General features: G+C 33.6%; 2 protein-coding genes across 2 annotated transcripts; both read left to right on the top strand.

Annotated features, from left to right (window-relative positions):
• Positions 1–1,941: 1,941 nt before the first annotated feature.
• LOC130621593 (uncharacterized) lies at positions 1,942–16,341 on the top strand. Its single transcript, XM_057436903.1, has 5 exons — positions 1,942–3,792; positions 11,870–11,954; positions 12,636–12,957; positions 13,392–13,501; positions 15,375–16,341. Exons 3-5 carry the CDS (start codon positions 12,658–12,660, stop codon positions 15,754–15,756), a joined length of 792 nt encoding a protein of 263 aa, XP_057292886.1. The 5' UTR covers positions 1,942–3,792; positions 11,870–11,954; positions 12,636–12,657; the 3' UTR covers positions 15,757–16,341.
• A 130-nt stretch (positions 16,342–16,471) lies between these two features.
• LOC130621594 (translin-like) lies at positions 16,472–24,650 on the top strand. The gene is made up of 6 exons (XM_057436904.1): positions 16,472–16,980; positions 17,113–17,203; positions 17,316–17,415; positions 19,697–19,812; positions 23,105–23,184; positions 24,152–24,650. Exons 1-6 carry the CDS (start codon positions 16,909–16,911, stop codon positions 24,368–24,370), a joined length of 678 nt encoding a protein of 225 aa, XP_057292887.1. The 5' UTR covers positions 16,472–16,908; the 3' UTR covers positions 24,371–24,650.
• The last annotated feature ends 294 nt before the right edge of the window (positions 24,651–24,944 follow it).

Here is a 24,944-nt window from a genome sequence, read left to right as displayed (position 1 = left end):
CGATTTATAGAAAGCAACCTATAATACTTATACTCTTGTTTTTAAAAGTTTTTTTTTATTTCATGGGCGTGGTGCAAACCTTTTGCAAAATTTTCTTCCTGAGGTATAATTTAAAAAAAGGAAAGTAAGATTTTATTTCACAATCCTACAAAATGATCTAGAAATGTTTACAAGGTATTAGTTTTTTGCGCATTTTATAATTTTTTGCGTGCGTGTGGCTAATGCTGAATTCACAGCGAGAAAAGTTTGCGTTGCTAAGCGTTTTGGTCATATCTATGGTAGCCGTAAATGTATGGAGTTATTTGTGGGATGATATTCGTGTATGCTCTTCGTCGCGTCGTAAGAAAGGTAGCTAGTCAACTAACATTTAACTAACAAAATGTAGAAGACACGAATTTATAGGTCATATCAAAGATTATGACTGTTTCCAGTTTCCCTTCGTTTTGTGAAACTTCATAAGGCAGCACGAATAGTGATATCATATAAAATTTGCCCATTTTGATAAAACACGATAAATAATACGACGAAATCCAAACCACGAGAAAGAGTATTACGATAACAGTAAAATCACTCGACAACAATAACATGCTTTTGACGAAAACTGTGCGCTGCAACAAAGAGTATTTCGACGAAACGTGAAACCACGCGACGAAAACCAAACACGAATTTTGCCCCCCAAATAACTCCAAATTTTTCAGCATTGTAAATCCCGGATTACCGTGTCTGATTAGAACGTACTGTTTTCATTTAAAATAGGCGCACTGTAAAAGGCGCGGCCGTGTGAAATTATATGCGACCGCGCTTTAAAAAGCGCGGCCGCAACGTTGTAACCAGCCACGGTGTACCGGATCAATAGGTCCTGAGAACAAGGTTGAAAATCATCGGAACATGTTTTATGAATTCGGGGTACGATCCCGAAGAATTTGGGACCCAAGAATAGAGGAGAAAAGAAAGTGAGCAGTTGGGTCAGAATTTTCTTTTTCGTCGTGTCTTCTTGTTTAATGAGAGAGCTAAGAACTCTGCTTACTTTATTGTTACTATTTCATCTCCACTAACTCCACTAATTGCATTGGTTTCTAGCTAAAATATTTATTGTTACTTAAAGTAAAGTAAGAAATTTCTGTCTCTTTTTAAAACAAAATGTATAGCTAGCTAGCTAGCGAGCTAGCTAGCTTTCCATACTAGCTTTAGCTAGCTAGCTAGCTAGTCTCAAAGAGAGAAGCAAATGTGCAGTGGTTAAGACTGTTGCACTTCCGGAATTCGATTTCCCTTGGGTAGTGATTTTATGGACAATACACACAAGATAGATAGATAACCCCATCTCATGTGCCATGTGTGTGAGGGAATTATGGGGAGGGGGGAGGTGCCACTGTTTGTGCTGTTGGATGTTGCAGGAAGTTGCCTGGCAGAGTGAGAGCCTTATTGGGTCTGGGTATAGCTCAAAATGAGCATTTAAATACTCTCTAGGACAAATGACTTGCCATAAGCCATAGCCTCTCCTGGAAATAATAGACATGGTTATATATATCCCTCAATATTTGTGAGAAGCTGGCAAAGTATAATATGCAAATCTATCTCTCCTTAAAACTCAATTTTGAGGTCATTCCAAAACTCCTAAATTGTCCTCAATTTTCCTTTTAAAAAAGTATATATATGTATATGATTTGTCACATGTTTTTATTTTTTAAATGTAGAGTATATGTACTGTAGCGTGAACGTCTTATTCTGCGATTTCACCTTTCTCAGTAACTCTGTCTTTTCACTGACAACAATGGCTATGACATAATATTCTGAGCCTTTATGTCCATAACATATAATATACCATACAGTATTAATATTTTTACTGGCACCGAAACTTGCGCACTTAACAGAGCAGACAGCATCGCTGGGGTAGATCACACATGGGAAAGTTTTTGCATGATGGGGTAATTCGCGTCACCAAGTTTTCCTAATGTTACGTCTGTTTTTTGAGCATCGAAAAAAGGTACATGTCGATGTTAAAACAGCTACTAGCTTCATCTGAGACAAATCGCCAAGTATTGCAACCATTTTAATTATAAAATAGACTTTAGAAATAATTCCAGTGGATCTCGCATTGGAAAAAACCCATCACGGAATTAAGATGCAAATCACGGAAATAGGACGTTTTTGTGGGTTCCTTTTTTGCTTGTCCCTGCACAAACGCCCACCTTGTTCACTGGCATTTTGTAAGGTTGTTTTAAGGGATGGCTTATAGTCAAAACCTAAAAGTTATGTGGCAAGCCGAGTTGTCATGTCGTCGCTAGAGCTGTTTGTTTAAATAATCACGTGATTAGGACGGTATACGCTATATATGCACAGGCACAGAAATAATTTTCCTCACTCACAAATATTATCAATTTCTTTAGAATAATATGAAAATGTCCTTTAATCTCCTCAATTTTTTTTCTATGAAAATATGTCATTTTAAAAAAGTTTCAAAATTTTTATCAAGTTCCTCATATGTTCTCAAATTTGAGAAATCAACTGTAAAAGTAGCAACCCTCAAAATAAGAGATTTTCTTTGTATATAAATATCCAAACTGACAGTTGATTCCTGTTTTAGAGATAATCTTCCGTTTCTGGGAGAAAAAAAATTACAGAGGAACTCCTAATCATAGGGCCCATCAAATAGAAGGTCAGATGTTTTTGGTGCATGCGCTATATCTAAAATTCCTTTTCCTAGATTCTGCAAGAGCATGCCGTGTGAGTCAGGTTTCCCAGTGATCAAAGCTATGTGGACAGTTGCATAAGATTTTCAAATTCTATCTTGGTGAGGATATTCCATTGCAAAATGTTTAGTTGAATCGCAAATGAGGCATCTTATTACTCTACCATCACTGTCTTTTGGATTGCGACTTCCTTTGTTTTCTTTATTTGAAAAATTACCTCTTCCATTTCAAAAACCACCTCTTCCTCATTCTATTGTCTTCTCTAAAGTATATGAGACTCCTTTTATCACATGAACAACCACTGAAAAGTCTTTTATAGAATCTCCAAATATGTTTTTGCAATTTCTCCATCATATCTGCATTATTCTAACTTTGCTGTGGCTGGAGCTAGTTACTCTGATTGTAAAGATAAAATGTAGGAGAAGAAAAAGACTCTACACCTGTAGGTAACTCTAAGTTACATCTTTTGACTTATCTAAAGGGTTTTTTTATATTTAACAATAAATGTTAAAAAATTATCACCACTATATTCAACGAACTCCAGGAATGCATGATATATACCCTACTGGTCTCATCAGTTTGAAATACTGTATCCAGTGTATCTATGGTCTGAATGACATCTTCTTTCTTTAAATTATTCACTAAAATCCCTCTCACAACTTCCCCGTGCCTTGCCTTTTAATGATAAATGGACAGCTGAGACTTAACGTCTAGGCTCTTCTTTGGTAAAAGCTTGCCAAACTTCTATATACCTCATTCTTCCAGGCTGTATAATCATTATCTTTATGAGGATTGAAGAGTGGTGGTGATTTAATGCTACTCGTACTGAACAATATTATAATTTATATACCTTTTTCAATTTTCTTATGTGGTGTAACTTCTAATATGTTTGACCACGCTCTGCTACCATTAATAAACTCAGTTTTTCACCTGTAGATTGTGAGATGGCTTTTTCCCTATGCACACCAGTTTTTGAAAATGTTAACAGTGCAATTTTGGAAGTTAAAAGTTAAAGCAGTGGAGCGATCTGGAAAAAACTGATGATTGGATTTTTTAGGAGTGGATGATCAGAAAAAATGTGGAGGTGGCTCAATGGCAAAAGGTATAGCTTGTTGTTGATGTTCATTTCTGCTGTCGTATGCATCCAATCCTGCTTCAGTGTTTTACCAGTTATTGATATGATTTTTGACTTTAGTATGTGGATTTTAATTTTTTTTTACCAATGTTTTTCCGGCAGAGTGGTTTGTTATTTGTTTTTGGTTGTCAATTGGCGATTTTTTTATCATTATTTTGACAAGGTTGTTTATTGTGTTCATACCCATAGGGATAGCCTTGAACCAAATATTTGAAACATGATTGATAATAAACAAGAAGCCCTGGGGGCTCTAACAATTTCCGCTCACTACCAAAATATTTAATGACAACCTGCTAATTCGTTGTGTTATCGTGCCAAACATTCGAAGAGGTTTGGTGCATAAAGCTCTAAGGATAAAGCACACAAGTGACATTATATCTTACAACAAACGCAAACAAAACGAAAGGTGTCATAATAAACTCACATTTTAAAAAAAATTGCTAACAAAAAATACAGCCTATCATTCATGGTTGAAAGTCTTGCGATTGAAACGTTTATGGTCTTAAACAGCATTTAGTTGACAAAAAATCAAAATTTTCATGTGACATTCATTTTCAACCTATACTTTTTTTGTGTGCCAATTTTTGTCGAAAATAAAGTAGTTTTAATTTTTTGACAAATTTTGGCCTGGTGACAAAAACACAAATTTCTGTATCATCATTTTCAGCATTCTTTATTTGTTAACTGTGCTTTGGCTGGAAATGAAGTGGTTTTTAGGTAACAAGAAATCAAAATTTTGATGTCACCATTATGTTCAGTGTTCGAAAACAAATATCAATTTTGGCCTGAAACGTCATTTAGATGACTTCCCAGTACTTAGGGAGCTTGTGTACGAAGTTTAAATATGTGACGTTGCAATTGACTATTTGAGACAGGGTTAGTTAGTTAGTCAGTTATACCAATACTATCCTTCTCTCAGAGGAACGTGAAATCCCAGGGTGGATTTTTTCCCCAAAAATGCTCTGAAAGAAAAAAACGACGGTTTTAAAGAATTTCCTACGGCTCCGTGCGCAGAAATTCAAAGGTAAGGACTGGTAAATTTTAGTGAAATGGACTTTTTGATAAATAAAATTTGAACAACGAAATTTTGGGGACTGCAGATAGAATCCTGCTCACTGCCAGGCAGTATGTTAGTGATGAACAAAGTAGTTCTTCTTCAATATGACTTACACACATTATACTTGCTCATCATGATCGGAGGTCGAAATGGGGTGAAGCATTCTATGTTGAGAATGAAATATGGATGTGCTATGATAAATATTCACCTATAAAAAATATCCTGCTAAGTTCCACCATTATGAATTTTTTTTTCAATATTTTGCACTTCAAATATCACTAAATGCACTTCAAATATATCAAATATCTATCTCCTCTTAGCCAATCAAATTCGAGATATTTTTCATGCTAATGATGAATTATATAAATTTTGAAATAATTTCAAATCATATGGAATCCTTTCATTATTTTCTGATTTGTTTTGTATCATTTGTTAAACACTTAACACTAAAATTTTACCAAAAGATTGTTTCGTTATTTATTTTATATAGTTTCTCAACAAGTAATTGAATGGACATTGACACATGCAAAGCACGTGCTTATCAAAAAAAATATTTTAACAATTCTTTCGATACCTCTAATTATTTTTAACAAATTATTTTATGCTTTGTAGAAACATTTTCTCATCATTTTAGAAGGAAGTACAGATATTTTAAGCCTTGAAGGGACGTTTTCTTTTCAGTCTAGAACAAAATAAGGTGAAAGGTTCTAAAATGTTTAACCTTAAAAGGGACTTATTCCTGTCATTCTATAGATCAAAGTATGTGATATTCAAGCTCATTATTTTAGAACCAAATACAGCAACTTTTTAAAAATAATTTACATTTAACAAGTTTAGTTGGTTCGAAATTGTTTCAAAGTTTGTTTTAATAATACATTTATTTTTACAAGTGATAATTCAACAATTGTGAAGGGTGGGTGGGTCTCCTTGGGTGAAGGGTCTCCTTAAGAGACAAGAGAGGAGTTGAACCTTAGTTTAAAGGGGCGATCGTGGAAGTCCCATGAAATGCCACATAGTGATGGTGTCACTTTAAAAAACACCCAGTCCGGTCTGTGAACAGTTGGCGCTAGGAAGGGCATCCAGCTGTAAAACAATGCCAAAACTTTTTATTAATGGCCGTAAGAATAGTTGATCAGACAAACTGCGTAAACGGGGCTGGAACTCTAAGGAGTGAAGGTGTCGCGCACGGTAGGACAGATGTCAGGTGTGAGCATCGTCAGACCGTTACCCAGCTATCACATCACAACGTAGATAACACTAGGTTGAGGATGGCTAGTGTAAATGTTGGTACTCTGAGAGGTAGAGCAGGTGAAGTAGTTGAAATGTTAGAACATAGATCTTTTGATATGTGTTGTGTTCAGGAAGTCAGGTGGAGAGGAGCTTCAGTGAGATTTGTGGAAGGTAGGAGGGCAAGGTATAAGCTTTTTTGGATTGGTAATAGTGATGGATATGGAGGAGTTGGCATATTTGTTGCAGAGAAGTGGGTAGAAAAAGTAATAGATGTTATGCGCGTTAATAGTCATATTATAGTGATAAAGTTTTTAATATGTAATAGGATTGTCACTTTTCTGTCAGTTTATGCTCCACAGTGTGGACTCAGTGAGGAAGATAAAGATAAGTTTTATGATGAGTTAATAGCAGTCACATCAAAGTTTGGAGACACTGAACTTGTCATGGTGGGCGGCGACTTTAATTGTCATGTTGGGAAGTCATCTGAAGGTTATAGAGGTGTGCATGGAGGCTATGGATTTGGGAGCAGAAATAAGGAAGGGGAGAGATTGCTTGAGTTTGGAATGGCAACGGACATGGTGGTTTGCAACACATCATTCAGTAAGAGACAGAGTAGGCTGATAACATATGAGTCAGGTGGTTGTAAGACACAGATAGATTACTTCCTGGTTAGAAAGTCAGACAAGAAAGTGGTGAAGGACGTGAAAGTTATATCGGGGGAAGAGTGTGTTTCCCAGCATAGGTTGCTGGTTTGTGATATTATCTTGAAGAGTGTTAAAGAAGCCAAGGAAAAGTACAGGCCCCGTCGAAAAGTCTGGAAGCTGAAGGAAGAGATTGTAGCAAGACAATTTAGTGCAAAAGTTCAGCAGTTAGCCTACAATAGTCAATGTGATAGTGACAATGTTGAAAGTACTTGGACTACTTTGAAGAATTTTCTTCTAGAAGCTTCTGATGATACCTGTGGGTGGACGAAAGGACCAGCTAGACATAGACAGACCTGGTGGTGGAATAATGAGGTTGACCAGTGTATAAAGGAAAAGAGGAAACTTTGGAAAGAGTGGAAGTCAGGTGGTAGTAAAAATATTTATTTAGAAGCTAAGCGTCGCGCTCGTACAGCAGTGTATAAGGCAAAATCAGAAGCAGAGAGAATCAGATTTGCAGATGTGTTAAGAAGGGAAGACCAGCGCAATGAGGTATTCAAGATAGCAAAGCAAATGAAGAAGACTAATCAAGATGTTGTAGGTGAGAAGTGTACACGTAATGATGAAGGTGTTTTGGCTAGCACAGAGGAGGAGAAAAGGGTAGCTTGGAAGAATCATTATCAAAGGTTGCTTAACACTGAGTTTGATTGGGACGAGGATAATTTGTCTGCTAATGATGTTGTAGAAGGGCCAGCTATGCAGATCAAGACAGAATGGGTAGTGGAGGCTATTAGGAAATTGAAGATTGGCAAGGCTGCAGGAGTATCAGGTATTGTTGCAGAGATGGTAAAAGCATCTGGATATATTGGAGTTGAGCTTATTACAAGTCTTGCTAACCAGATTATAAAGAATGGTGCTATTCCGAGTGAGTGGCAGTCGAGTGTAATAGTGAATTGTTTCAAGGGCAAGGGTGATGCATTAGAAAGGGGTAACTATAGAGGTTTGAAGTTGGTTGATCAAGTAATGAAAGTTATTGAAAGAGTGATTGATAAGTTACTTAGAGAACGAATTAATATAGATAAGATGCAATTTGGTTTTGTTCCAGGGCGTGGCACTACAGATGCAATATTTTTGCTCAGACAGCTTCAGGAAAAGTATTTAGGAAAGAGAAAGAATCTCTATTTTGCCTTTGTAGATTTAGAGAAAGCTTTTGATAGAGTGCCACGTAAAGTTATTTGGTGGGCTATGAGAAAATTAGGTGTGGATGAGTGGCTAGTTACGATGGTACAGTCTATGTACAGCAATGCTAGAAGTTGTGTCAGGATTAACGATTCACTTAGTGATGAATTTAGTGTAAGTGTTGGTGTACATCAGGGTTCTGTACTTAGTCTTTTGTTGTTTATTCTAGTCTTAGAAGCGCTGTCGATGGAGTTCAGAACAGGTTGTCCATGGGAGCTATTGTATGCAGATGATTTGGTTCTCATAGCAGAGTCGATGGAAGAATTAGTTAAAAAGTTTGAGAAGTGGAAGAAAGGACTAGAAGAGAAAGGGCTAAAGGTAAGCACAGCAAAGTCTAAAGTCATGATTAGTAGCATTGCAGCCAAGTGTGACCTTGTAGTTGGAAAGTGGCCTTGTGGAGTTTGCAGGAAAGGGGTCGGTAGTAACTCAATTTTTTGTCAGACTTGCAAGCATTGGGTACTTAAGAAGTGCAGTAGTATTAGTGGAAGGTTAAGAGCTGACATACAGTTTGTATGCAAGCGTTGCAAAGGTGAGATTATAGAGAATGAAGTATTTCCAGCTTTAATGATGTACAACAGTGGCTCGTTAGAGATAGTTGAGAACTTCTGTTACTTAGGTGATATGTTGGGCAGTGAAGGGGGTATTGGTAGAAGTGTTACTTGCAGGATAGGTTCTGCTTGGAAAAAGTTCAGAAAGTTACTTCCTTTGTTGACTAGCAGAGTCCTGTCAATTGAGGTAAAAGGTAGGTTGTATGAGGCCTGTGTAAGAAGTGTTATGTTGTACGGTAGTGAGACATGGGCAGTGAAGCAGGAAGATCTTGATCGTTTAGAAAGGAATGATATGAGAATGGTTAGGTGGATGTGTAACGCCAGTCTGAGAGACAGAAAGAGTTCAGATGAGCTAAGAAGCAGGCTAAGTCTCCGTAGAATTAAAGATGTTATCCAGATAAGAAGATTGAACTGGCTGGGGCACTTGAAAAGAATGGAGGAGGATAATTGGGTAAGAAAGTGTAGAGACTTGATAGTTTTTGGGGCAAAGCCCAGAGGCAGACCGAGAAAGACTTGGCAGGAGGTTATAAGGACAGACTTGATACAGAGGAAGTTGAGTTTAGATCTAACACAGTCTTGATCAGATTGGAAGCATGGAAAACGGACGTTAAGCCGAGAATGATGTATTAAAGAAAAGAAAATCGTAAAAAACATGAAACATATAAACTTATCTCATGATATGATTACCAAACAATGTAAAAAATAATAATAAAAGGACTTCTATACGTGATTTACATGTCATACTCTTTCCTTCCGTTCTATTTATCAATTCCTATTGAACTTGTACAATACATTACCAGTTCAAATACTGTCCTCTTACTACGCTTCTTAAACAGTTTACAACATTTGTCTCCCTATAGACATTTTATAACTACTACCGTATTTTCCGGTATCTAACCCACGTGTTATAAGTTGATTTTTATGAGTTCCACCGTTGGTGCGGGTAATATTGTGGTGCGGGTTATGTGATAAGTTTTATATTTTCTGTCATTTATTGCGAAATTTGAAGTTTATACATTCAATGAAGAAAATAGTACCAATGGGATACAATGCGTACATTAATATAACTGCATGCGCGAGCCTATATCTACGTAATCTTACTTCAACTATGTGATTTAATTTTTTTTTTACACAGTGAAATTGCTTTCTTTAACTTTCTATTGCTTGCCATTGCTAATATTACGAGCTCTCTCTGAAACACAATTCTGGAGATCATTTTTCTTTTGTGTTGAATATAATTCTAATCTATTTATATCTTTGCATTCACATTAGCACATTAAAATAATTTGCTTTTGGTAATAGAGCAATATAGCAGGTATCATTTTTAGGTTTAATTGACACGTATTTCACAACTTAGTGCCCAGGACTTCATTATTAATTCCTGTTAAAAATTTTGAAAAATATTAAAATTTAAGTATAGACAATAATTATCTTTTTTTATCTTCGCTACCTTCGAGCAACAGGTGGCCACTGAAAATATCAAAAATAAATAAAAATACAATTAATAAGACACACACAACTATCTCCTCCTCATTGCCGCCATTCATTTTAATATGCACACTGTGATTGCTGAGATCTAAATAGATAACAAAATTCTATAAACCTTAAAAAAGAACGTTCCAAACATCGCTGTTACAGACAATCCGTGATAATTATTATGTTGTTTATTTTTATGCCAAAAAAACTTAAATATACCTAAAAAACAGAGATTTTACTTTAGGTTTATAATCTGATAGAATGGTTTTTTGTTTGTTTGTTTGTTTGTTTAATCGAAGGAAGCAAGAGTTATTATTGGCTGAAACTAATGTCTACAAATAAAAAGAAAACAGCATTGTCTGATTTAGTACTGTCGGCATTAGCAAAAGATCAACTTGTCAAATTAATTTTAATTCATTATTATTTCGGCAATCAGAGACAAGGAAGTTAACACTAAGAGACTCGCTAGCTCAGACACTCGATTCCCATGTTTGGGGTTCACAAGTTTAAACGTACCCCACCTGTCTCCAGCATGAAAAAACAGAACACACGCACATGTTTATAAAATGATTAGGGTAAGTAAAAATACGCTGAATTTTTTTCTTAACATGATGCGGGTTATGCAAAGGTGCGGGTTAGTAAAACACATTGATTGAAATTTTATGCTGGTTATACAAAGGTGCGGGCTATCTGATAGAATCTAGTTTATAACTCCCTAAAAAAGCTAGAGAGGTATCTCTACATGTTTGTTTATCTCATAAATCAACATTACTTCCTTTTTTCTTTCCTTCCTTTCATTCTTAAATTAGTCAAGCAACCTTTAAATCTCATCCCACTCAGTTGTATTTTATATTTGTAGTACCACAACAAACATAAAATGGTAAAAAGAGGCCGTGCATAGTAAATAAAATGACAAATTGACAAAAATGTCATTTGAACGCAGAGGTAGGTAGGCTGAGATTAACGATTTCTAATAGGTACATTTTTCGGGAAATAAATATTTGAGCAAACCTTGCATAAGTATCTAAAATTTCAACCTATAATTTAGACCAAAAATATCTATTTCTTCTAAAATGTGCTAGAATTGTGTATCTTGTCATGTATTTTTTTATTTATAATAATAATTATTATTCTAATATTTATACAGGATAGCCATTCAGTTATTTTGATTGGAATGGCTTAATTTGTAGTCATTTCTTCCTAAAAATATTTACCTTCTCTCCTAAAAATAGAAATAATTTATGTTTTTAGTGCTTTTTCCACAATTTTGAATTCAAGACTTCAATTCTTTGAAATTAATTGGGGTCACTGTGTGGGTGAAAATTTTTAGCTTATATAAAATTGTTTTATTGTAATAGATCTTTTGTAATATATAGGATTACCAGTCTCCTGATTCAATAAGTATCAAGTTGTTGTGCTTCGTTTCTTTGTCTTCTAAAAAATGTTGACTTTAAAAACGTTGCATGTTTATATCGAATAAAAAAAGCTGCTTCTAAATATATATAAACCCCAATGTTTTTGTTTTGTAAAACTTTAGTAGGCTTCCTTGTATTGCACTAATTACTTCCCATTTTATTTAAGACAGGATGCCATTGAATTACACATTCTTGTCAATCAAGTTTACTTAAATAAGACAGTACAAGTTGGCAATTATGTGTTGTAATTATTCTTCTTATCAACTCTCCGAGGCTTTTGTTATTGAATTAATGTTTTAATTTTAAGTAAACATTTTTTGAGATTAAGTAAGATTATGAGCTGTTTATTTACATATTTGTTATTGAATAGTAGAAAAAAGAGCACAATGAAATCATTTGAGCTATTCCAAGTGTTAATTTTATCCTTTCTTTTTATAGATTAAATATAATGAAACCTTTTAAAAAAATATTGAACACTGATGAAGTTTGCCTGACATGATTTGGAGCTATAATTCTAATAAAGGTATGTACACAAAATATTGTATTTTGGTTTTATTATGTATGTTTTTATGCCTTAAAACTTTTAGCTTAATTGACGTAAAGATTTTAACAATGAAAAAAAGTTTTGTTTAAAATTTGATAAACATGTTACGGAACTGTGATTTATATCTAAGAAGCATATGCTAACGAAAGGGGGTATAATTCTATAGATGTTTGATTATGTGTGCACCCAAAGTTTTTAATCAAGCCAAAACGTTGATAACATTATTTTAGCTCCACAAATTTCTTATTCTGTACTTGGCTATATTGTCTGCAAAGTGAAATCAATATTCTAAATACACATGGCAGTGGATATGTTCTTAAAATATTATTTATCACATTGAGCAATCAACAATAAATAAAATAAAATAAAAATGCACATGTGTGAACATTAAAGTGCCACAACTATATAAAGTTTATCTATTTTGTATCTGATGTATACAATGTAAACAATAATTATCGTTCTGTGTATGCAGCTATCATCAATAACATCCCATAAACCTTACATCCTTTTCTTTTCTTTTTGATCCTTTTTTTTCATCTTAGTTCAGTATGCAAATTTTTTTACAATCTGAGAAGATTTCTTGGTATTAAAAGATTTTTGAAGAAATCCTATGTTATTCCTTGCTGCACAAAAAAAAATTATGAGCTTTACTTTTTTTAGAGACATTTTACTGTGGAGGAAAATGAAATATTATTTTGCCATTATCATCACGGTTCTCGTTGTCATCATCTCACTGCTATTTCTGATTTTGTACAAGATCTACAGGCTTCATGTAAAATCGACTGAGGAATTGGACTTGTACGAACAACAAGAACTTTTGTCAACAGTATCTGGTTCTAAAGAAAGTACCGACCTTTCAAGTTTTTCTGAACATAAAGACTTTTTAAACAATGACGTGGTTGATTGTCGAAGTGTTGATTTACTTGATGGTATCAATGGAAAACAAGAAGTTGATGTGACTCAAGTCCAGCCTGATGTCAAGGTTTGTTTATGTTTTGGTTTCTATGCTCTGACAATCTTTTTTATTTTTACTTTTTACCTTTTAATTTAATTTATTTTTACATCTTTTTTTACATCTTCTTTTACATCATCAAAAAGAATACACTGGAATTATTTTAAAATTAAAAAATACAACTGTTTTGACTTTTAAGTTTAAGGCAGTGATACCAATTTAATTATTCAAATTTGATTTGCCATAATCGCATTGTAAATTAAAATTAAGTTGAAATTTGATACATAAAAATAGGTTTTTAATATATTTTTTGACAGAATTTCATCAGCTGAGGAAGATGGTTGTGCTTGTATTCTATTATATCAGAATATCTTTCTATTACTGGTAACTCTTTGATGTGTCTTTTCATGTAGTCAAATAAAAATATCTGTTATAACTATAGCATTGCCAAATTTCACTTGTAGGAACTTGCTGGATCAAATAACAGTTTAGACCTAAAGCCGATTTTACCAAAGCACCAGTCACTTAAAAACAGGCCCCACCTAAAATTGTTGTTGCAGTATGATAAAAATAGGTACGTTATGCTTTAATTCTCCTGGTTTGAATTTTGAGTCACCCTAACTGGAACGTGTATATGCCTCATATGTTTACTTACAAATTTTTATTGCAAACCGACATGTAGATCCTAAGTTATGGGGTCATCAGCAAAAAATCAAGAGGCCTGGGACAAAGCAAAGAAGTGTCATTTTGGCGAAAAATTTTTATGTTAATCAACTCGCCTTCATAATATCTATGCATTGATAAAGTTTGAATGCATATCCCTTAACAGGTCTGAAATTACTGATGACAGAAAATGTCAAAGTTTGCTATTACTTTAAATATGACATCATAATTTTTTTGTATTGCTTAAATATAACATTGTTTATGCAGCATAATTAAATCTGAAACCCTTTAAATGTTAATATCTTTTAAGAACGCATGGAGCTTTTTAAAAAATTTAAAAAGACTTTTATCCAACTTTTTAAGCTCCATAATGTAAGTCCAACATCATTTTATACCTCGTATTTCCTTTAAGATGTTTAAGGAGTGTTCTCATTAGAAAGTTGGGCTGATTGTTTTAGTCTGGCCTTTTTATTTTAGTATTCTAAGCATCTACAAATAATTGATGTCACATATATAGCTTCTACATTTTAAAACACGTTGGCAAATTACAATTGTATAGCTAATTCTCTTGTTGTTCATATTTTTGTCCACATTTTGGTTAAGGTTCAAATTTGTGGAAATAGTAATATGAAAAAAGAAGCTGTGAGCTGTCCTTCCCATTATTTCTCGTATTGCCATCTCTATCATTTTGTGATCTCCTATTTGCACTTTTAAAAATATCCTCCAGCCTTCAGAGCTGTAAAGAATTTCAAACCAACTCTTTAAAGACTCCATAAGAAACCTCGTTTTGTTATATATGAAAGGAAGGAGGTTGACTTGACGTTGAACATCCAAAACAAACTTTATATTTTTCGAGATAGTAAATAATTAACTTTTAAATGTTTTTATAGTCGGAATTAGCTTAAATTTATGCATATGCAGTTATTTTTAAAATTAGTAAGACATTTCTCCCAAGCATCTATGTTAAGCAAATAAGCATCTCTTGTTGTAAGAATATCCACTCTTAAAAAGTACTTCCTTGAACTATAACGTAAAAAACAATCAAAAAAGGGAAAGAAGTAGTTTCGGTTTTTATGTACAAAGGTATGTGAAAAGCTTGCTATTCATAATTATATTTTCTAATCTTCACAAGTAAAGTATCAATTTTTTAAATACTCGATAAAGTTTCTGTCACGTGAGAATTTTGTTCCTAAATGAAGAACCAAGAATGTGTAAAAATTATCAAGTATGTTTTTCTTGTTTCCTGTCTTAGACCTAAAGACACTATTGACAATGTCTCGCATTTAACAGCTTAACTCATTTGTTGTTGTCTTAAAACTTCAATATTCACCTTTTAATAGCATCTTTTGGTTGCTAGCCCATTCACACTCTAAAAATATTTAATAACTGCTTAATTGATTGATTGATTCATTGCATGACATCTATAATTTTGATATTCTTTCTTGATGTTAAGATGTTGCATATCAAATTGAATGCCTTACATAATACACATTATAGGCCAATCTATATAAACATCTGACTCTGTTGTTCGAAACACAATTTCATGTTTGTTATATATATTTGCTATAAAGCAAATAAAAACATGTATTTAAAATGTAAACCTTTATGTCTTATAAGCCTAAAAACTTTTACTTTTAATATTATTTATTTCCTTTACCTTGATATGCACACCAACAATCTCCTGTTACAAGTCCCTAGAGAAAGTAAGCCATGTCCAATAATGGCATATCCTAGAATGTCACTCTACAATGAATATTATCTTGCATCTTGCATTTCTCTTACAGGTCTGTTTTAAAAGTCATTATAAAGCATCTGGATGGAAAACTTAGAAGTAAATTAAATTCTTCTGAATCATATGTTGACATCCAAGTTTCAGCGTACAGATTTAGAACTTACCGTAACCCTGGCTACAGGAGGCCTGCAAGAGCCGTTTTAAAAAAGCAAGTAGAATTTCGACTTGATTTTGTTGAACTACGCAGCTCGTATTTGTTGATATTTTTACTACGTTATGATCCATTTTCTCGCTTGAAAGTTGATGGAGAAGTGGTATTTAAGTTGATGGATATAATTAGTGAGGGATTTTTAGACGGCTGCCAAATTGAACTGTCTAAAGAAATTGTCAAAAGCAATCAAGATTTTACAGCATTTATATTTAGACCAAGTTGATGATAAACGAATTATTATACCATTAAGTTGATATATGATATATATTAAGTTGATAGATGATATATATTCTCCTTCATTTTTGTGATGGAGTTTTTCTACTGCTTGTACATAAATATTTATTTAACATAATCTTCTTAATAGTTCCAGTTTTATTTAAACTACAAGTTTAAAATGTTCTTTTAAAAAGCTGAATGCACAATGTTTATCTTGAGTCTGTCATTTTTTATAAGCAGTGTTTTTGATAAAAACATGTTTTTGATGTCTGTTGTCTGTAAATTTTTTAACATAATGTATAATTTTGTAATTAATGCAGTAATTTATATTTATATATATAGTTCATAGCTTTTTTTTCATTTATAGCAAAGTTTTGACCATATTTTTGTTTGCAAAGTTTTTTACATTTTTTTTTTATTTTGAGCTTTATTATTAACTAGTGTTATATTTGTGTTTTTCATAGTATTCTAACTTTTTGTTGTTGTAGTTGTCATTGGTACGTTGTATTTCAGTTAATGTATACCTTTTTTAAAGGATTTGTCAGTGTAATTTTTCTTTGTAACAAAGAAAAACGAAAGTACCAAGGTTGAAGTACAGTTTTTATTTATTTGTTTGGTAAAATTTTGTTATCGAAACATAAATATTTAAGAGATCCAGGGAGGAGGGGGGGGAGAGGGGACGGGAGGGGGATTACTGCACACACACATTTATTTTCACCTTTTCATTTGGGAAAAGTCGGGGAATTGGGAAGTTAACCCTGTTCAAGAACTTTAAGCTGTGCATAGCATGTACTACGTAAGTTTGATATTGTTCATGGAACACTGAGATGTATTATTGATTGATTGATTGATTGATTGATTGATTGATTGATTGATTGATTGATTGATTGATTGATTGATTGGCCAGACACTTTTTTTGTAAGATATTAATGACGCTATGTTCTCTTGGCTACTTACAGGCAATATACAAAGTGATAATCAGTGAACATTTAGAGATTCTGTGCATTTCTTACAAGAAAACACTAGTTATTTAAACTCATGTTTCACATGAAAACTATAAAAAATAAAAAAATTATTGTGAAATTCTATGAATAAAAGTAGAGTGTTTTTAGCGAGAGGACTGTGTTATTATTTTAGGTTTTTATAAACAGTTGATATAATGGCTAGTAAAACACTAAACATGTTTTCATCTTTTCAAGAATTTTTCGACAAAGAGCAACAGATTAGGGAGGTAAGTAGTACTTTTTTGATTTCGATACTGATGATTGGCAGGGGTTGGTGATAAAAAAAACTTATGTAAAAACATGGATGTAGCCAATACATATACTTGTCGTTGCTATGATAATATCTTTTCTCTCAATAGGAAATTAAAACTATTGTTCGTGAATTGGAACAAAAAGCTAGGGAAATGTTAGCAATCATTCAAACCGTCCATCATAATGCCAGCAAGGATAGTGAGTGTGTTTTAGTCTATTCTCAGTCGCCTTAAAGTTGAGCATTAAGTTTCTCTAAAACCAATTTTTTGCCTTGTTGTATATATTATAGAATATATATCTTTTTTTTCAGATATTATTTTAGTTTGTCAGAATGTTCGTGGGAAACTTCCTGATGTTATTCAACATCTTGCATTGCTTGGGGAAAAAGTACCAGCTGGACAATATTACAGGTAATGCTGAACTTGGACTGTGTTTTTATTGTCATGAAATTTTGACCTTGATCTTTTGTAAATTATAGTCTTTCCATTCTACATGGTTTTCTGGAGAGGTATGCAAAACAGTGTTCACAGCAAACATGGAAATCATGGAATTTTGAATTGCTTTTCTTCTTCTTTTAATTTTCAGTGTTGTTACTCATTAAGCACAAGCTTCTGTCAGAAAATATAGAACAGCAAATCAGTCAATGTTATTCATTATGTAGGGGTAATTTATTGGAAAAATATGGCATTATTTAGCCTAGTACCTTTTAGAAAGCATTAAACTAAACGCTAGCGCAAAATAATCTTTATATTGGTTCAAATATATTTATTTACAACCTTTTGATGTTAGTAAAGTTAAGGTGTAAATCAGTTGAACAAAATAATCTGCACCACTGAAGATTTTGATGATACTTAAAGCTTATAAGCAGGAATCCTGAATAGTGTACTTAAAGTCACTCAATTTTAGTATATTTTCCAATAATGCAGTTTTTACTTCGCAAGGTCCCGCTAGATTCACATGCAAAAATGTCACAAACTTTTTTAAATATTTGTGTAGCTTACAGAGCCTATATATAGAGGATTTTTAGCGTGACTACTTTGATTTTGTGTAAGAACAATACTGACACATCAAGGAAAACAAGTTTCGTTACCACCATCCTTGGAAAATGTTCTGGTGTCTTTGAAACGTTTCTGTGTCTTTCAACAAAAAGCAGTCAAAGTTTGTTATTAGTTTGTTGTGCAAACTAAAATCGTTATTCTGTGCTTAACCAGCAGTTACAAAAAAGAGTTTTTGGCCTAACTTGCCATTACTAATGTCAGACTTCTTGTTGACACAAGGTTGTTCACTAAGGCTGCAAAAACCATGGTGGCTTTCAGGCGAGATCTTTGTTTTATACAAAACTCAAAATTTCACATCTGAAAAGCCTACAAACATTTTTTTGGTTGCAGTAAAGCACTAACTTTATGTCTTGGAACCCTAAAGGAACTCAGCAATTTAGAAAAACACAAAATTTATTTCAAAATTACTTTTTCTTTGTTAGAGGTGTCAGTCCATACTAGAAGTAACAATTAGAGCGTTATGCAAGGCTAAACTCGTAATAATAGTTAGCCAGTGCGTATAATATGCAGTGCTAGTTTTTTCTCTTCCTAAATTTGTAAATAAATCAAAACGATTGTGACAAAAAAATTTATGTTCAACTGGTCAATTGAAATATTTCCATTTTTTATATTATTGGCAAGGGCACCTTAAAACTCTTAAATTTTGAGATTTTACTAACAATCAACCAGCGAAGCGAGTTACCGAAACAGCTGGGGTCCAGCCAACGCATTTTTAGAGTCCTAAAACACGTAAAACGGCTATATTTAGTGAGATATTCTCCAGGTTCTCTGGTTGGATAACATCAATTTTCCTGCCGTGATAGAGACACTTATTGGCAGAAAATAAAAAATTATTACTGAGCAAAAAGTGGGAAGGGGAGGGGGGAGGCTGAAGCCCATCCCAGCCTCCCTAGCGGCGCCGCCCCTGCTCAATTTTTTTTAATGAAAGTACCGTCATCTCAACATAGCTTGAGTGTTTTGATCAAAAGTTTTCAAATCTCTTCAAATTTGACTCTATAAAAAGAGTGGTCACCATACAAGAAAAATAAATATCAGAAATGTTCTCAAGGACTTCACAATGATTTTTACTGAGTAATTTAAGGCAAGGCCGTCCTTAAAAAAAATTTTGTTTGCTGTTTTCCGACCGATTCTTGCAATCTCTCGCCAAAGTTTAGGTCGGGATTTTTCAACATGTTTTTATTTTCCCAGTATTTTCGACCCAAACACAGTTATTACCGACTCAAAGTATTTTTCCATAAAGTGTGAGTATAGTTAAATAAAAATATAGCTAAATGGCTAAGCAGGTGAAGAATCAAAACAACAGGCTCATGAGAAAACAAGAGTAGACAGTAAATTTTTTTTATTGTCTGACGAAAAAGTAAAAAAATTAATCTGCTGACCGACCGACTCTGCAACAAAACAACGAGTCAGGAAACAACAAACCAAAAATTGATTACGACGGCTTTAGTGCAAAATGTAGAATTTAAAAAGGTCAATAATTGGAGTCAAGAAAATTCAGGAAATTAAGGAGTTGCAGTAATACTTATGGAACAACATGCTTTTTTTGTTGTAGATCACAATATTACAATCTTTTTATGCCGAGTTGGTCATGTTGTATATAAAGTTTCAAAATGTTTTTGTATTTTTCTGATAGGTTTCATGATCACTGGAAATTTGTTTTGCAAAAACTGGTCTTCTTAGTGTGTTTAATAACTTATCTTGAAAGGGAGGAATTGATGCCCCGTACCGAGGCTGCTACTCTGTTAAAAGGTAAGAATAGACTGTTCTCTATATTAATAATACCCGTTGTTACACGCTGTCTGTGTCTGTGTGTCAAGATAGTACCAGAGTAGCAATAGCTACGTTGCTCTTGTTGCTAGGTAAGCAAAAAAAGCAGGAGTCTAACACACATCCGTACAAATTGGGGACTAAATGTTTGTGAGTACAACAAGAAGTTCTAGCCTTTTGGCAAGACGAATGCCTTTTATTTATTTTTATTCATGATATTTATTTTTTAACATGTTAGGATGAATATCGTATCAAATGTTTTAGCCTTTAAAAAATTCGTTTTTAAGATTTTCTCTAAAAACATAGCTAGCTAAATTATAAAATGAAGCATAGTCCAAAGCTAACTACACCTAACCGTATTTATGTTGTTCTTTGAATGGTTTTTTCAGCTTGGTATCAGTGCTAGCAATATTGTTTCTTTTGTATGTCATCAATCTAATTTTTACTAAGATAGAAACTCAGGTTGTTTTGCTAGCCATAGCATAGCTATTTATCTCCAAAAAATTCTGTTCGAACTTCAACAACAATCCAACTTTTTTGTCAGAATTAATTTTGTAAAAAAGGTTTTAGGCTGTGTTTAGACTCACGGAAACATATTCTTCAAAATACAATAGCTGTGCAACTGTTTTACCCATACTGCATAACGTATTTTTTTTCAACTAACGTTATCTATAGCTATACTGTATCTATAGTTGTTCGATATGGTTTGCTGGTACTAGCTGCATAACCTAGCCAGTTACAATTAATTTTTTGAACTTTTACAAGAAATTATTTTTTACAAATAAAAAATGCTGGGCTACTGTTTTTCCTATTCACAGGTTGTATTCTGTGTTCTTAATTAAGCTGAAGTTGCGTGAAGGTTTTTTTTTTTAAAAAAATGCATAACATTCAAAAGGCTTTACCGCCGTAAGCTTTCCACTGAATTTGCGACACACTGTAGCTGTTCGATATGGTTTTGCGATACACTATATACCTGTATTTAAAAACCCCAAACCTGGATGTGCAAGATGCACTTATGCGCTCAGCATTTTTTTAAAAATCAATTTATCGTCACTTTAGATTCCATACAAGTTACACCTTATCGTAACCCTGTTATGGCTAAAATATTCAGCTTTTTTTTATTTCACGGAATAAACTCATTAGTTAAACTTAGTGTAAAAAAGTAGAAATGGATCAAGATATACAATTTTCAGAGGAAAGCAAATTTGTCGCTGAGAAGCCTCAAAGCTTTTTCTGGCGAACTACAAACCTTGAATGCTCAATCCTCCATTACCCAGTCATAGCTGAAACAGTCAAGCGAGTTTCAAAAATTATATAAGTACTAAAAGTTCAAGCATCGTCGAGCTGGATACATTAAAACGTTTAAATTTAACACAGACTAAAAACTTAATGCCAATATTATCTTTGGTGTTCGGCGTTTTATTAATTTTAGTTAGGTATTCGAATTAGATTTCTATAACATAGATGGGAAACAATAAAACAGCAGACTTAAATCAAAGAAGGAAAGCACGTATGCTAACAGCTAGCTCGTAGCAAAATTCTTTCAAGATCATTCGTGTGGGCCATAGTAGGTAGCGAACTCGTGCTTAGTCTGACTAAACTTGTTTTGCTTTTATATGTAAATGAGAAAATATTAGCATTTGAACGTTTATTGGAATAAAAGAACACACAACTTTCATAAGTTGGTACCAAACAGCTATTCCATACACTGTTTACCGACTGGTATCCTTGTGGTAGAGCGTTTACTTCCAATGCAGGACGTCTTGGGTTCAAACCTCGGCTGAGTCATGAGAGAAACTATAAAAGTGTGAATCTATGCTTAGGATTAATATCGTAGGCAGTTGTCTAATTGAGCGATTGATGTGCTTGCACGACTTCTGTAGCTCAAAAAGAAACTTTAAATGCGCTAAGAACCATTTCGCAGGATCCTCGTTGATAGCAGTACCAATAGGAACTGAAGAGGCTATCCTGGGTAAATAATTTCAATAATAATACAGTTAACCCTCGTTTTAGCGAACATGGATTTTAGCGAATCCCTCATTATATCGAACAAAATGTCTCGGTCCCTTAAATTTCGCTAACAAAGCTCTCATAAAATGACTCTATTTAACGAACTCGCTTTTAACGAATTCCTCATTATATCGAACAAAAATATTTTAACATAACGCCTGATTTACCCTCGAAATAACGAATAGTACCACATTTTAGAATCTGAATGCTTCGAATCACCAAAAACGAATCGGCGGCATTCGAAATTCAGTCTTTGAATTTTATTCAAATGTTTTTTTACATATTTTTTATTTAAAAAATGTTGGCTGATAAGAGAAGGAGGGTGAGCCTCGGTGAAAAATATGAGGCTATCAAAGAAATTGAATTGAAAAAACAACAAACAACCATTGTAAATTTCTTTCATAGACTTTGTTTCTTTATGTAATTGTTCATGTAACTCTTTATAATTATTAAACTAAACAGTACTAAAAAATCGTGAATTTATCAGATTTAAACCCATTTTTGAAAAGTTCGCTTTTAACGAATCCCTCATTATAGCTAACTAAATTGCTCGGTCCCCTGAGGGTTCGTTAAAGCGAGGATCAACTGTATTAATAATAGTTCGGTATAACGTCAATTTCGATTATTGTAATAATCGGAATAAGTTGGCTTTCACTGACTTTATGTTTTGAATAAAGAAGCGTGAAAATAAAAATAAAACTGTGGGGTCTGTTTTTTGTGGCGCATAAGTATGTTGCTTTGTCTATATTGCCGACAATTAGGCCTTATCGCAGTAATTGTAGGCAACTGTTGATTTAACCAGGATTATTTTGCGTGGTGTTAAAAACGTGGCTTTTCTTCATAGATAGTTTTCAGTTAGTTTTACACATTACACCGTGAAATGTATTACAACTATCAATATCAATGTCGTTAAAAAGCGCAAACCGTTTCTTCTAATCTAATAGATAATAATAGGCGGATAGGAAAGAATAGGGGATCACTGGAATCTTTTTTATGTATAACTATGAAGAACAAAGCCTTTAAGCCCTTGTCAGAAGAATAAGATCTAGTGATTTGTTATTGATGAGAATGTTTGTGTGTAAATTCTTTGTATGACAATTTTAGTAATTGCTACAAAAATTTTTAAATTTGGGTTAAAAGACCGCCTTAAGAGAGCTGTTTATTGTTGTTGTTGTTTTTTATTGTTTTCATTGTTGATCAGAAAAAGCTGATGGGGTTAATTTTTCAAAGTTGGCCATAAAAAACTTTACTGTGTTGTGTTTAGTGCACCTGAGATGGGAGGATGGTTTCCACTTGGACTTAGATGACTATCTAATTGGTGTGTTGCAGTTAGCAAGTGAATTGGTAGACATTTTTCTTCCTTCTATATATTTTTACATACTGTTTTTTTAATTTTAATCTTCTTTCAAACTCCTGTCGCACTGTTTAATTCGAAGTACGATCAGAAGCGTGATGGTTCGAATCAGTTACGGTTTAAACTCCTGTCTAAACTACGCGTTGATATTTTTACAGTAATTATCCAGAAAATAATAAGAGGTTGGGAGTGACGTGAGGGTAATTGCTTTAAAAAGTTGGGTGTGGGGGTTGCCATTTCACCCCTATTTTAAAACCAAGGTCCCACGTATAATATTAGCTACGAGGGAGCTTTGAGGGGGGAGATATTTGAAAGTTTGTGCTTCTAATAAAGTTTTAAAATTGCTGCTTTTAATTCTAAACTCTAAAGACGGATCTTTCCATAACTTTGCAATTTTTTTTCAGGTAAGTTAAACTTGACTATAAGGAGGTAAAGAAAGGGGGTGGTCTTATGACCCTGGTAAGCGGGCTGGCTCGGTTTGCCGGGCTTGGATCAGCCCGAGATCACATGTTTTCAAACCCCGGTCTAGTTACATAAAAAGTATGAGTTTTTTAATAAGTTTCTTATGTATATTTATTGTTCCTGATCTATAATTTATTTTCATCAAAATAAAATAAAAGTTTATTTGTTAATAAAAGTTTATTCTTCAGCAATTTCGTTATTAATGTACAGAAAACATGGCTGTAATCATGTACAAAAATAAAAAGCAAACTTTAGCCCGCCTTTCCGGTATCTCGTTGGAAAAAGCTACATCTCGGCTAACCGGGCTGACTCGCTTCCCATATGACAGATTGTTGATTTTAATGAGAATTTGTTAAGATAGCTGAAATCACAAGCGGGATGATTCCAGCCCAGCTAACCGGGCTCATATAAACACCCCCTAAGTTTAATTTTTATTGATCTCAACTTCTTAACGAGTAATAATAAACCTTTTTTTATTTGTTTATTTATTTTTAGTCTCGAATGTGTGTCAACACCGTGATTGCTGGCGACTACGAGCGACCCATCCGGATTGCTAGCTTTATCTCAGAGCTTGACGCCGCTTTTCGTTTGTTGAACTTAAAGAATGACGCTTTGAGAAAGCGCTTTGATTCGTTGAAATACGACTTGAAGAAAGCTGAAGAGGTTGTGTATGACTTGTCTATAAGAGGTCTGAAACCCAAATCGACCACGTGATCCGTTTCGTCATTAAAAAAGGCGCGGCAAAGATATTTTGAACTTAGATGGAATTGAACAATTGCAATCAACGGCAAAGGACAAAAATTTTCCGGACATATTTAACCATTGACGTAAATGATTGTTTTTGAGTAGTCCGCAGCTTTTTCCCAGCAGACAAAATAACTCATCGATTTTTCGGCAACAATAATTATGTTTTAATATCGGAAGAATAGAATTTGTATTAATATATGAACAAGCTATGAAAGAAATAAAAAAGTTTAACGCTGGAAAGAAAGGACTCGCTGCTCGCTTTAACTAACTATTGACATGACTATTTTTTTAAGGTTATTTGTGATTCCCGCCAATTTCAGGCTGTTTATTACAGACCAAACCAGGCATATAAAAATTGGTTCTGGTCACGCTTGAGAAGCATGAAACATGCTGCATGTTGGTCAGCGCACTTCTGTGTGAAAAAGCACAACGTCTTACTACTCAAGACGGACTTGAATTTTTCAAACATGTCTGAAAGTTCCTTTAGAGTCCCGATTAGGAAAATCTTAGAAGATGTACGAAGTTATTTGAATTTGAAATT

This window comes from Hydractinia symbiolongicarpus, chromosome 12 (assembly GCF_029227915.1).
Source record: "Hydractinia symbiolongicarpus strain clone_291-10 chromosome 12, HSymV2.1, whole genome shotgun sequence".
NCBI classification, from domain to species: Eukaryota; Metazoa; Cnidaria; class Hydrozoa; order Anthoathecata; family Hydractiniidae; genus Hydractinia; species Hydractinia symbiolongicarpus.
Note: the sequence above shows the minus strand (reverse complement) of the source record. Positions and strands in the feature narration are given on the sequence as shown.

What these genes read in the sequence shown, in the direction of transcription:
- LOC130621593 (XM_057436903.1), top strand. Translation starts at nt 12,658, where the DNA reads ATGAAATATTATTTTGCCATTATCATCACGGTTCTCGTTGTCATCATC. An exon ending in AAGTCCAGCCTGATGTCAAG is followed by an intron (nt 12,958 to 13,391) that starts GTTTGTTTATGT and finishes TTTCACTTGTAG; the next exon opens with GAACTTGCTGGATCAAATAA. An exon ending in TTGCAGTATGATAAAAATAG is followed by an intron (nt 13,502 to 15,374) that starts GTACGTTATGCT and finishes TTTCTCTTACAG; the next exon opens with GTCTGTTTTAAAAGTCATTA.
- LOC130621594 (XM_057436904.1), top strand. Translation starts at nt 16,909, where the DNA reads ATGGCTAGTAAAACACTAAACATGTTTTCATCTTTTCAAGAATTTTTC. An exon ending in AAGAGCAACAGATTAGGGAG is followed by an intron (nt 16,981 to 17,112) that starts GTAAGTAGTACT and finishes TTCTCTCAATAG; the next exon opens with GAAATTAAAACTATTGTTCG. An exon ending in TCATAATGCCAGCAAGGATA is followed by an intron (nt 17,204 to 17,315) that starts GTGAGTGTGTTT and finishes CTTTTTTTTCAG; the next exon opens with ATATTATTTTAGTTTGTCAG.